The sequence below is a fragment of the Myotis daubentonii genome, chromosome 8 (genome assembly GCF_963259705.1).
Source record: "Myotis daubentonii chromosome 8, mMyoDau2.1, whole genome shotgun sequence".
NCBI lineage: Eukaryota > Metazoa > Chordata > Mammalia > Chiroptera > Vespertilionidae > Myotis > Myotis daubentonii.
The window spans coordinates 29,450,836-29,464,350 of NC_081847.1; the positions used below are offsets into that span (position 1 = coordinate 29,450,836).

Consider the following 13,515-nt stretch of genomic DNA (forward strand, 5'->3'; position numbering starts at 1 on the left):
AATTCTCAACCGCCGTAAGTCACCTAATTCTCGCTTTCAACTTTAAAATGTGGTCCAAATGTGCTTGTTTTGCAAGAGAAAAATTCCCAGAAAACATCTGGCCTGCTAATTGTCTTCACCTTCGAACGGGGAAAAAAACACGCCATTCAGATTTACATCGCCAGCCTCCACACTTGGCGACTTTAAATAGGCTCTGGGGCCAAGGAGCCCGTCTATGACCCAGCGGTACGTCTCCTCCGTGTCGCGGCGCGTTGCGGCTCCGGGTCTGCAGAAAACGCCGACCGCGACCGCGGGAGCCCGGGGGTTGCCCGGCGACCCCAGCCGCTGACGCCACTCATTTCCAGGAACCCAGGGCCCACCCTCCCTCCCCCCGCGCGCGACCGCCGATTGGCCGGGAGGGCGCCGGGCGTGACGCAAGGCCCCGCCCTCCCGTCCGTCCGGCTCCGCCCCGCGGGGTGGCCTGGCGGTTTGGTCTGGAGCAGCTGAAACCGGTTTGAGCGCAGCCGCTTTCTGCAGCCGGGCGACGCCGCGGGCCACCTTGGGGAGCGCTGGCGAGGCGCGGACGCCCGGAGCCCGGCAGCTCGGCCCGGGGCACTCGCTCTCGGGCGCGGCGGCGGGGACCCGCGGACGCGGACCCGGCAGGTGAGACGGGCAGCCGGGTGGGCCGGGAGCTCGGTGCGGGGGCCTGGGCGGCCACTCACGTGGCAGCCGAGCTGTCAGGGCGGCCCGGCCCGGGGTACACGGCGGGCGGGGGGTGGCGGGACCGGCGGCGGGTCCGAGGGGTGGGCTGGGTCCCCCCCAGCCCGGGCCGGGCACTGCCTGCCGGGGAAACACCGGCCTGGACGTTCCCTTGGGTAAGTCGGTGGGTAGCATCTTTATTCGACTTTTATTGTTTGCTGCCACGTTTCCGCTGGGCTGGCTGGCTAGCGCTTAGTTCCTCTCGGGGAAAACATTGTGAAGTGTTTTCGATCTGCCGGCATGCAGAGAGCATAGGATCCCGGGAGTACACGGAGGACACACAAATGCAGCGGCGGACCCGCACCCACCGCCCCCGCCGCGCTCTTCATCGACCCCTGAGTCGCGGTGTTTTGACAACCGCTTATTTTCTGCCATTGCCCTAAGCACGAGGTCCAGGCCATGCTTGGATAATCCAGTTAGTTACTCCAAGAAACCCAAGTGCCGTGCTCTCCCAGGAAAAGGTTCCAGGAATAGACAGACTGCGGTGCCCTCGGCACAGTTTGAAGACGGTAGCTCTTTCTCCCCAGCGCGCGCTCGTTTGCCCGATGAGCTCGGGGAGAAAGCCTCCCTCCTCGGGGTGCCTCGCCTGCCCCCCGCGGCCCTGTTCCGGGGGAGGTCTGCCCTCAAGCCGGCCCTGATTTGTAGAGAATTCTGTCACCTTGAGGTAGCTGTGGAGTCCGATGTGGCACCGGCAGAGGGGAGCTGATGGCCTCAGGCAGGATGTTTGGACCTGAGGATGTTTTTGTGTTGCTGTTTTTTCTCCCCCCCCCCCTTTATTTTTTTATGATGTCTTCTGTATCCTCGTCTTTCACCGTCCCCCTTTTTCTCCCCGGCTCCTCTCCTCTCCTCCTCCCCTGCATGTTTCTTCATCTTGCTACATTTCTGACAGTTGTGACTTAGCTAAAGAGTCAATACCGGCTATCAGTACTTTTTCCAAACTCGTAATGTGCTGGCTACAGGTCACGCAATGTAAACAGGTAGAACGGCACAAGGTCCTACCTGCTTTTGGTTTGGAGAGGCCCTGGCCGGGTGGCTCAGTTGGTCACGCGTGCTAAGGTTGCGGGTTTGATGCCCCAGTCAGGACACATTCAAAGAAGCAACCAAGAAAGGCATAAATAAGTGCGACAACAAACTGATGTTTGTTTGTTTCTCTCTCTAAAAAAATTTTTTTTAATTAATTTTAAAAAGAACTAGGGCGAGCCAGTATTCTAGACAAAATAAGACTTAGAAAAGTTGGACTTAAAGAAATAATGACCACAAAATAAATCTCACAGTGGCAAAGTGAGTAAAACTTTATGTACAAAAAGTAGGTTGATGAATCAAATCTTGGTGTTTAACTTTAACCAAGAAAAATATATGAAGTATATATGAAAAGGAAAACGTTTCGAAAGACTTTACTGCGTTGTTTAGAAAGTGATTAAGGCATTAGCTTGGCTTAATGAAATCCAGAAATCCTTTCTTAATAAAAATTTCTTCATGTCTGCATACATTTTACTGAAACATTGGCTCAAAGTATACTGTGGTCAGAGTAGTGGGATCATAATGGTCCTCCACCAAACAAAGAAATTAACTCAGGAAAATGTAGGCATTTCCTATAGTCCTTTCTTACAGCCAGTTATGATACTCAAAGCTGTTGGTGTCTAGGAAAGAGCAAAGAGAATCGGAAACAGCTTTTTCTTTGGAAAAAAATTGGGGGAAAGGAAAACAGTGAGAGATGTTCTTTTTGGCGAGAGAAACATGTTTTCGCTAAAAAATATCTTTAACTTAGCTCTAACTTAAAATGTTCTTATACCTTGGTTTGCTTAAATCTCCTTTTTGTCCCCTAAGCTGGTAAACTAGTAAGGTCACATATTGGAATAGTTTCTTTGACTAAAAGAAGAGAGTAAAATTTATTTTGCTAAGTAGTGTAAACTCAAATATTTTAAAATGTAAGTTGCAATGTCATATTTTGCTAGTTGCTTGAATCTTTAAAAAATATTAAGGTAGTGTTAAATGCTACTCAAAATCTCAGCTAAGAATGCTGTTTAATATTTATCTAAAAAAACGAAATGGAGGTTATATTAAAAAACCAAAAACCTTTGTCAGGAAGCAGTCTATAAAAGAGTGATAGGTGAGTTGATTAAATGATATATAAAATTACATATACAGTCAGCTCATGTATGTAGCATTTTTCATCTTATTTTATGTATATTTGGAAGACCTCCCCTGTTCAAGGTTTTTTGTTTCTTTTTGTTTTGTTTTTAACGAAGAGGAAGTGTTATTGGGTGTGTAAATTTCGTGTTTTCACCACAGAACAGTATTTTACTTAGTCACCACTGTTTTTGTGATAGCTGGTGCTTGGGTGCTTCAATCCTGCACCAGAATTTTGGCTTCTGTCCACGATCAAGTAAACTGCTGTAGCAGCAGCTCTCCCAGCTTTTATTGGTATGGTATTAAACTGGGGGATATGGGGTGGAAATTAAACAAAATTATACTACTTTTGGCAATATAAGTGGAAGATGATGCTTTGTTGACATTTGGGGAAGTTTTGTGGGGTTATCTTTGTGCTTTTTTAGCTTTGTGTAGTACTGCAGCTTTGTATTTACTGCAGCTGTGTCCAGCCAAGTTATTATAGCCGCTCTTACAAACAACCTTAAGAATAAGAGACTCAAGTTTAATGACCAGTTGATTTCCCTTTTATTAAATTAAATTTAGATAATTTTCTCATTTAATGCAGTAGAAATTTAGAGATAATTTTTTATCAGTTGTTAAATTTAATGCATGTGAATAATTACATCTGATTTCCCTAAAATTGGTTAAAATAGTATTCACCTATTAGTTGATCAATTTTGAATAACTATGTACTGTAATTATGTGGACAAGACTCTCCTTAGTTGAGAACTGTGGTAGTAAACACTGGGTGAAAGTATGTTATTGGTTGAGATCAAGGTTGGTTATTCAGCAATTTTGCTGGATAATGGAGCTTTTGCTATGTCTCAAAATTAATTCAGAAACATAAAATTTAAGCTTTTATGCTAGCCTTAAGGTTTCTTTTTGATATAAATTTAAATGGAAGAGTGCAGTGCTTCAATAAGCCATTTTATTAATTAGAAAAGGAAATATTTATACTCAGTGTTATATAATCAGGTTCATATCAGATGTCGTGTTAAAAGAGAACTTTTTAATATACATATATGTTTTTTAATATATTTTCTTGATTTCAAAGAGGAAAGGAGAGGAAGAGAAAGATAGTAACATCAATGATGAGAGAACCATTGATTGGCTGCCTCCTGCACGCCCCCTACTGGGGATTGAGCCCACACCCTAGCATTTGCTCTTGATCCGAATTGAACCAGGGGCCCTTCAGTCCGAAGGCTGGTACTCTATCCACTGAGCCAAACCGGCTAGGGCAAAAGAGAACTATTAAGATTTTTGGATAATAATAGGCTATTTGGAGTGGTTAACAATCAAGGTATTTTTAGATTGAGGATATTTTTCAGCAGCGTTAGAACTGGATGTATGTGCTTTAAATAGATCATGTTTACTCTTAGAAAGTACTAGTAGATTAGTGTCCTGGTCCCCGGAACATGCAGGAGACAACCAATTGATTGTGTTTCTCTCACATCAATGTTTCTCTCTGTCTTTCCCTCTCTCTCCCACTCTCTCTCTCAAAAAAATAAAAAATAAAAAAAAAATACTGGAAATATCCTCAGGTGAAGATTAACAACAACAAAAAGGAAGTAGATTAGATATCTTAGAAACTATTTTGAGGAAGGACAGATTTTTCTCCAGTGCAGAGTCTTGGGTTTTCTAACTGAAGTGGTCAAGCTGCTAAATAGGGAAGTCTTTAAGTATAACATGAAGCCACATTGACTGATGGTCCTGTTTATATATATTCAACATTTACATTTTCTGATTGATGTAAATGGGATGATATATAGTCTATAGCTACCATTGAGCCTGGACTCTTTAAAAAAATTTTTTTGAAAATTTATTTATTGATTTTTTTAAGAGAGAGAGATGCATTTGTTATTCCACTTATTTATATAGCATTCATTGGTTGATTCTTATATGTGTCCTGACTGGAGATCGAACCTGCAACCCTGGTGCTTTAGGACATTGCTCCAACAAACTTAAGCCATACAGCCAGGGTGAGCCTCCACTCTTGATCCCCATAGCTGCCTCCTGTGGATACAAATTAATTAGAGATCAGGTTTCTCAATCTCAGCCCTGTTGATATTTGGAGTTGGACAGTTATGTGTGGAGAGCTGTTCTGTGTGCATTCTATGGTGTTTAGCAGCTCTCCTGGCCTCTACCCACTAGATGCCAGGAACATCTCCCTGGATTGATTGTGGCAACCATAAATGTCTCTCGACATTTGGAGGGCAAAATTGCCTCCAAGTGAGAACAGACTGATAGTTGCCAGGTGAGAGGAATTGGGTGATGAAAAAAGTGAAGGGATTAAGAAGTACAAATTGGTAGTCACAAAACAGTCACAAGGGCAGCATAGGGAATGTAGTCAATAATATTGTGTTAACTATATATGGTGACAGGCAGGTACTAGATTTATCAATCAGGGGGATTACTTCATAAGTTATATTAATGTCTAACCTCTAGACTGTGCACCTGAAATGAATATAATACTGAATGTTGGCTATAATTGAAAAATTTAAAAACAAGCTGTATATTCACTTCATAAAAATTTTTTTAAAAATGCCTCCAGTAAGAATCACTACTATAAATCTATCTGCCTTGTCTTAGAAGTGTAGTAGCAGTATTTATTAAATGACCATTGCAGAGTAGTGCTTGTGTTCACAGGGAGCCAAGGGAGAACAAAAGGGAAATAGAAGAATGAATCACTATGAAAGGTTCTTTAGGACTTAGGTGTATATGCCCTGATTGGGAATCGAACCTGCAATCTTGTGGTGTGTGGGTCAACACTCCAACCAACTGAGCCACCCGGCCAAGGCATGTTCTTTCTGTATTTAAATTCTATAACCTTCTTGAGAATTGACATTATATATTTAAAAAGAAACCTATTTCCTATCGTCCCTCAGGTACTTCAATTAGAGGATGATAAACAGATTGATTTGGCTGGGGGAAATAGCAAAGAAGTGAAAATTCAGAGAGAAAAAATGTGGATAAGCGATTAAAGACATCAAAGGCTTAGGGGTTTAGATTTCTGTAAATAATCAAAGTGATTCCAAGAATATGGAGATTTAGAAGCCAAAATACTGGTAGGAGAATTAGGGTTATGAATGAAGTTCAAACTTTAGAAAGAAAGGCATATATATATATATATATATATATAAAATCAAATACAGGGTTTGGTAATAAATTGCAAAGTTGATACTCTAAAAGTCTGCAGAACTGGACTTGATGTTCCTAAGGATAATAAAGAGAAAATCTGAAGAGTGACTTGTAGCAGAAGGTGTTTGGTTGTTTGTCATTAGTTACAAGAAGCACATTCTCAAACTTGTTGCAGAACATGACTAGTTTGTTTCAGTGGGTGATATTTTGTTTTTTGGTTGTTTTCCTGTTACTGAAGTTAAAATCTTTCTGTTAAGGTACAAATCTTCTCTTGAGCCTCTATTTTTCTCTATCGGTTTTTTTCCTTTCACCATAACATGGGCCTGTACAGGAAAGATAGGTTGAGTTTAGAACAGCTGCTTATCAGAAGAGAAAGTATGTGACAAGAGAATCTGCATCCTTTAAAAAAAAGGCGGGGGGGGGGAGGGGGGAGGGAAAGGTCACATTTGTTTTGCAATTTTTATGGTCCATATATTCTTATGGAACAGGTCTGTAACATTAAGTCCCTAAAACTTGCTAGGTACTTCCTAAGGAATTCAGTCTCTATATAAGGTCTGTGAAGTCTTTTGCTCACAAGTTAAGATTCTTTTCTTTTATTTTGCCATCCTAAAAATATTTATATTGAAGATTATAAAGCATGTATACTAACAAAATAGAAAAACATAATCAACTTTAAATGGTATACCTTAACAAAATTTTTTTTTAGCTTAAATGGCCAAAACATTCCTTTATATTCACATCATAAATTTTATTGGACCAAGAAGCTGACAAGTTTGTTCAAAAGTGATAATGGACAGCATTTTTGTTTTTGTACAGCTGTCTAGAGCTAATATTTTCATATACTATAAATGACATCTTCTCTTTTTCTTCCTAGCACAACATCCTCAAATCCGTCAGAATGACACCTTCTCAGGTTACCTTTGAAATAAGAGGAACTCTGTTTCCAGGTATTGTAAATGAGCATTTTTCTTATCTGATTTATCTTAAATATGGAGGTGTTGTTAGATGAAAATATCTTTATGGCTTGTCTTATACCAGAAATGTGCTTGGAGCATAGTAAACTCAGGGAAAAACAAACAAAAAAACTAATATTTTCCAAGAAAGCTGTGATTTTATTTAATTTTGCATATGACAAAGATAATTGGGCTATGATTTTTAAATAGCATAAAAATAAGGGAAATTTTACTAGTGCAAGAAATTAGAAAAATACTTGGTTAAGATAACTTTGTTCCCAATTTATAAATTTTTATTTTTAGCTTTATTGTGTGTTTTTTTGCTGTCTACTTAAGCAGTGTGAAATAATTTTTATGTAAGATAGCATGTCAAAACAGTATCGTCCTGGGTTATATACCTCCTTGTTTAATATACTCTGGCTATACTAGGCAGTTCCTCAAATCTGTTGCATTTCTTTTCTAGAACCATTGGGATTTTCTCAAATTATTTCCTCTAGATCTGTGTTCTACCCCACTTAACTTTCTTTACTGTAATCTCCCATACTTTCAACTAGATTAAGGGCCCTGTTTATCCTTTAAAAAAGAAAAATCAGGGAAGGTATAATAACCTAAGTTTATTATAAGAAATATGGTTGCCGAAACTGGTTTGGCTCAGTGGATAGAGCGTCGGCCTGCGGACTGAAGGGTCCCAGGTTCGATTCCGGTCAGGGGCATGTACCTGGCTTGCGGGCACATCCCCAGTGGGGGATGTGCAGGAGGCGGCTGATCGATGTTTCTCTCTCATCGATGTTTCTGACTCTCGATCTCTCTCCCTTCCTCTCTGTAAAAAGTCAATAAAAATATATTTAAAAAAAAAAAAAAGAAATATGGTTACTTTAAAGGATATAAGTATTTCAAATATTTTGACATGAAATCTTTGTACTCAATCACCCTGTGCTTTACGCGTGTATTTAGAACTCTGAAGACTCCTGAATGATTCTCATACCTATAATTTTAGTTAGGTTTTATAGCCCAAGCTTACAGAATGCTCATTCAGGTGGCTAAACCAACTGTAATTCTAGTTTTTCCAGAGTAGTGCCTAAAGCTAGAAACCGAGCTACTATCAGAATGTGGAGGAATTTGTCTTGACCTTTATCATTTGGGTTCAGTTCATTATATTTTTCTTTATGAATTTTAATTATATTAATTCAGAAAGTGTTGATATAAGTCAAAGACTTCCGTGTGTTTATATCCAGGAAGGTGGTAGACTTTTTAAAAAATATATTTTTTTAATGATTTTAGAGAGAAAGGGAGAGGGAGAGAGAGAGATACATCAGTGATGAGAGAATCATTGATCAGCTGCCTCCTGCATGCCCCCTACTGGGGACTGAACCCGAAATCTGGGCATGTGCCTTGACCAGGATTCAAACTGTGACCACCTGGTTCATAGGTCGATGCACAACTACTGAGCCACACCCGCCTTGCAGAAGGTTTAGACTTTTGCTAAATAAATGAAATTTAGCAAATATAGATAACTATATGTTGGTTTGTCTATTGATGAGAAGTGTCCTGATGACAGTCATTATTTTTATAAGGTGTACTAGATTTTTCAATGTCTTTTTTTTTTTTTAGGATACTTATTGTTGTTACATTGCTTCTGTCCCACTGATAATTTTCTTGATCTTTAACTTGCTAATAGCTACTGTTTGAATTTCAGGAAATATAAATTATTATTCCTTTAGAATACTTGTATGCATTTAGCGATTGCCCCTTTAAATTGGAAGCTCCCTAGAGGGCAGGAGCTATGGTTTCATTAGTCAGTCATCTTGGTGCTTTTTATTGGCTCAATAAATATTTGAACAAATGAAGGAAAGTTCATTCCTCCACTTCCCTCTTTTTCTCTGGTTTTGGGTATGTAAAGGTGGGTCAAGTTAATAATGCAGATACTTGTGTAATACCTGAATCTAAACCCACGTTTCCAGTGGGGGTCCTCCATCTTTGCTAAAGGGTACTCTGCATCCGGTCAAACTAATACAACTGACTCATCTTTAAAACTAAAAGTGGGAACTTTTCTATTTATGCCACTGTAACTGGTGTTCTGTTTCTTTAGGAGAAGTTTTTGCTATATGTGGAAGCTGTGATGCTTTGGGAAACTGGAATCCTCAAAATGCTGTGGCTCTCCTTCCAGAGAATGAGACAGATGAAAGGTAAGCATCGAAATGTCAGGTTACAGAATAATTGCAATGTTCAGATTATAAATTGGGGGCTGTCTAAGATGGCTTGGTATGTTTTTCTTCTTTTAATTTTTATCAAAGTTATCACATGTATGTAGATGATAAAGAGTGAAATAGCTTTACAAAGTTTGCTGTGAGGAAAAAGTTCATGTTCCTCAATTTCTACCTCTCAGATAACCATTTTCAACTCTTAGTTGGTTTTTCTGGTACCACCACATCTTACCCAATAATAGACAAACATGTAAATTGACCATCCCTTCGCTACACTCACCAGCCAATCAGGAGAGTAAGCAAATTAACCCAACAAAGATGGTGGTTAATTTGCATACATAGGCACAACGCAGCAGAGCGAGACAGAAGGCTCCGGCTGGAGCAGCGAAGGCCTGGGTCCTGGGTGCCGGAGGAAAACTGGTGTCGGCAGCCAGGGGAAGGGAAGGCCTATTGCATGAATCTCTTTGTGCAACGGGCCTCTAGTTTCTAAATAATAGACTTATATTGCTATTTCTTTTCTTTTTTTAACTTTTAGGCAGTATCTTTTGGTTTCTCAGTACATATTCTTGATAAAAGATTTAATTTTTGCTCTAAAGTAACTTTTTTTCAGATGTGTATAGTATTAACTAAAAGTAACAGAATGGAGCACATACTTGTTTAGATAGTTAAGCTAAGGTAATGAAATGAGTTCACTATAAACATTAAATACAGCACTAAACTTAGCACGGGTATATTGGTGCACTGGGCTGGGAAAGGTAGATCTGGGTGTCGGTTTCAGTTCTGCAGTTAACTGTGGTTTTGGGCACATCTAATATCTCTAGACCTTGGTTACCTCATTTACACAGTAAAGGGCTTAGGATAGAATCAGTGAATGTCAACAAAGGTGGTGCTTCTCTACTTGGGAATATCTGGAAATGTTATGGGTTGTATGTGTGTGTGTGTGGGGGGGAGGTGGTAAGGAGAGATGAGATTCTAAATAGTATATAAATGCATGCAATACCCCTAGGGGAGAAATACTAAATTTGGTGATTATGAAGCTCAAATTCTGTTTTCCTATGGAGCAGCACTACTAAAAGTGTGGCCTGTGGACCAGTGCTAGACAAAAACCTTTCTTTTCTTTTTTTTAAATCAGTGCATGATGTGAGAAATATACACATTGAGAACAAGCATTTGGAAATGTTTATGGCAGTTTGACATGCTAGGGCATCCATGCATGTCACCATGGACACCTTGTTGAATGGGTACTGTTGCAGTACAGATTGGGTAAAACAAACGAGCAAACAAAAACTGGTCCTTTGAAGCAGATGGCTTGAGAAGCACCGATGGCAAAGCAAAGGAAAATAAAACAATACCCTAATGTAAGCAAAGAAAAAGAAAAACATAAAAAATACATAGAACATCCTTGTCACTATTTGTCATTAGTGTGCACATTTTCTCAGCCACAAGTAAAGTTGGAATCACAGAGGAAAGGGATGTTGAGTCCTTTCAAGTGGCTATTTTCCCCTTGACTTTTCGGATCAGCCAGTTCTATGAAGTGGAACTTGTATTTTTCTGAACTGTTCCTAAAATACCCCTCTGCTCAGAACTTTTGAGCTTCCCTGTCACCTATCTTAAGTCCATTTCATCCGGCCTCATCAAAGTGATGTGAATAACATGAGGTAACACCTAACAACTTAACTTGAGACCAACCATTTTTCACATTGTTGGCATACACTGAAATATATTGATTCATATATGGCAGATAAACAGAGCTTCACAAGCAGAAAGGAAGTAGATAATACAAAATTATACCAGAAGATAATAGAGAATAGGTGGCCTTCGCATTAAAGTGTTCTGTACCCCTTTTTCACAGAGTCTCTTAAGCCTCTTCATACCTACAGGCTTGTGGTGACAAGAGCTTTGTTGGGTTTTTTTTCTACTTAGTTAATTTGAAGGTCTTGGTATTGTTTCCTAACAATGCAGAAAATATGACTCACTTTGGTTTTACTTGCTCTCCTTATAGATTTTGGGGAAGGATTTGAGGGCAATTCAAAATCATGCAGGTGCACTAAACCTTCTCACTTGCCTGGTTTATTTTTAATTTCATTAGGTTATGTTCATTCTTGCCCTCACTGAGCAGTGCCATTTCATTTTTAACTTTGCTACATTTGCTTGGAGAACTAGAGTGAAAAAGACTAATTGCTTTGCTTTCCATCTCTTTTCTTTATTTAGTGGTTGTTAACCAGAGGTACACATTAAAATAACTTCTGAGGGCTTTTAAATTATACACCTGCCTAATCGTGACCAGTGTGGCTTAGTTGGTTGGCTATCATCCTGTGCACCAAAAGGTTGCCAGATTGATTCCTGCTTAGGGCACATGTCTGGGTCTTGAACTCTATCCCTGGTAGGGGGCATGCAGGAGGTAGCCTATCGATGTTTTACTCTCACATCTTCCTCTCTCTCTAAAAATCAATAAACTGTTCTTTAAAAAGATATATATATATATATTCCTAGACCTTTTTCCTGGATTGAGAAATAATGCATTAGAGAAGGGTCCCAGTATATTTTCAGAGCTTCCCACCAGTTATAGTGTGCACATCTGGGGCTAGTTTTATACACTCTAGCTTACTGTTTTATGGATGAAATAGTACTGGGAATTTGCTGCCACCCCCCCTCCCTTTTTTTTTTTTGGTAGCAGAGATGGGAAATAAACTTCACCTTATAGTTGGTAGAGTTTGCTTGGAGTCCTGTGTTGAAAATGATTCTGAGCCTATCAGGGAAAAGTAATAGGGGTACATATGCCAGGCATTTGCTCTCCTTGCTTTAGAGCCATGATTCTCAACCAGACATATATCCAGTGCCCTATGAAATTTTATCAAATTCCATATGATCAGGCTCTACCCCAGACCTATGAAAGCAGAGTCTCCCAGGAAAAAGTCAGGGTATGTGTATTTTTTAACTACCATATTTTTCTTATAGCTGAAGCTAAGACTATGGGTGACAGCTGGCTGTGGATATTTCTTAGGAACTACAATTGAGTCAGAGTGAGGATACTGCCTAAAGCCTGTCTTGGCAGCCAGGTGGGAAGCAGTGCTAGCCAGCTGGTGTCATGGAAGAACATTTGGAACTGCCATTTATTCACTGAACTGTTCAGGTGGAATTAATGTTTGGGTAATGGTCTATGACAGTGGCTCTCAAACATAAGTGTTTGTCATCAGAGTTACCAGTTAAATGATAGATTGTTTCTGCCCCCCCACCCCCCGACTTTCTAATTTAACAGGTTTAGGTGTGGCCTGAGAATTTGCATTTTCTTTTATTTTTTAGAATTTGCATTTCTAATAAGCTCCTAGGTCAGTGATGGTGAACCTTTTGAGCTCGGTGTGTCAGCATTTTGAAAAACCCTAACTTAACTCTGGTGCTGTGTCACATAAAGAAATTTTTTGATATTTACAACCATAGTAAAACAAAGACATATTTTTGATATTTATTTTATACTAGAGGCCCGGTGCACAAAAATTTGTGCACTTTGGTGGGGGGGGAAGAGAATCCCTCAGCCAGGCATGTGCCCTTTCACAGTCTGGGACCCCTCGGGGGATGGCCATCTGCTGGCTGAGGCCTGCTCCCCAGGGGATTGGGCCTAAGCTGGCAATCAGACATTCCTCTGGCAACCCAGCAGCCCTCGGGGGATGTCCACTTGCCAGCGGGGAGCAGACCTAAGCTGCAGTCGGACATCCTTAGCGCTGCTGAGGAGGCAGGAGAGGCTCCCACCACCACCACTATGCTGGCAGCCATCAGCCTGGCTTGTGGCTGAGCAGAGCTCCCCCATGCGGGAGCTCACTGACCACCAGAGGGCAGCTCCTGCATTGAGCGTCTGCCCCCTGGTGGTCAGTGTGTGTCATAGTGACCAGTCATTCCCAGCCTTTTTGCTGTTAGGTCAGTTTGCATATTACCCTTTTACTATATAGGATAGAGGCCTGGTGCACGGGTGGAGGCTGGCTGGTTTGCCCTGAAGGGTGTCCCGGATCAGGGTGGGGGTCCCGCTTGGGTGCCTGGTCAGCCTGGATGAGGGGCTGAGGGCTGTTTTCAGGCTGCCTGCACCCCCTTCAGGTTGGGTGTCCCCACTGGGGTGCCTGGCCAGCCTGGATGAGGGGCTGAGGGCTGTTTTCAGGCAGGCCAAGCCTGCAACTGAAGCTCCCAGTCTCTCCTTTTTTTAAATTTTTTTTTTATTCTGGGATTTATTTACCTCCTGTAATTGAAACTTTGTTGCAGCTCCAGCTCCAAGGCTGGCTGGCTGAAAGCAGGTTTCTGGGGTTTGTTTAGCTTCTATAATTGAAACATAGTTGCATTTCGGA

At 40.9% G+C, this 13,515-nt stretch overlaps 1 protein-coding gene across 4 annotated transcripts in view; it reads left to right on the forward strand.

The window, feature by feature from the left end:
* The first annotated feature begins 460 nt into the window (after positions 1 to 460).
* Positions 461 to 13,515, forward strand: part of GPCPD1 (glycerophosphocholine phosphodiesterase 1) — a 64,595-nt gene continuing 51,540 nt past the window's right edge. For 2 of the 4 annotated variants that reach the window (XM_059705605.1, XM_059705606.1), the window contains exons 1-3: positions 464 to 642; positions 6,902 to 6,974; positions 9,070 to 9,166. In XM_059705605.1, coding sequence (XP_059561588.1) covers positions 6,926 to 6,974; positions 9,070 to 9,166 — 146 coding nt within the window. In that variant the 5' untranslated portion in view covers positions 464 to 642; positions 6,902 to 6,925. Of the gene's footprint in view, positions 643 to 6,901; positions 6,975 to 9,069; positions 9,167 to 13,515 lie in introns of all 4 variants that reach the window. The other 2 variants (XM_059705607.1, XR_009454034.1) reach the window with 2 other exon arrangements.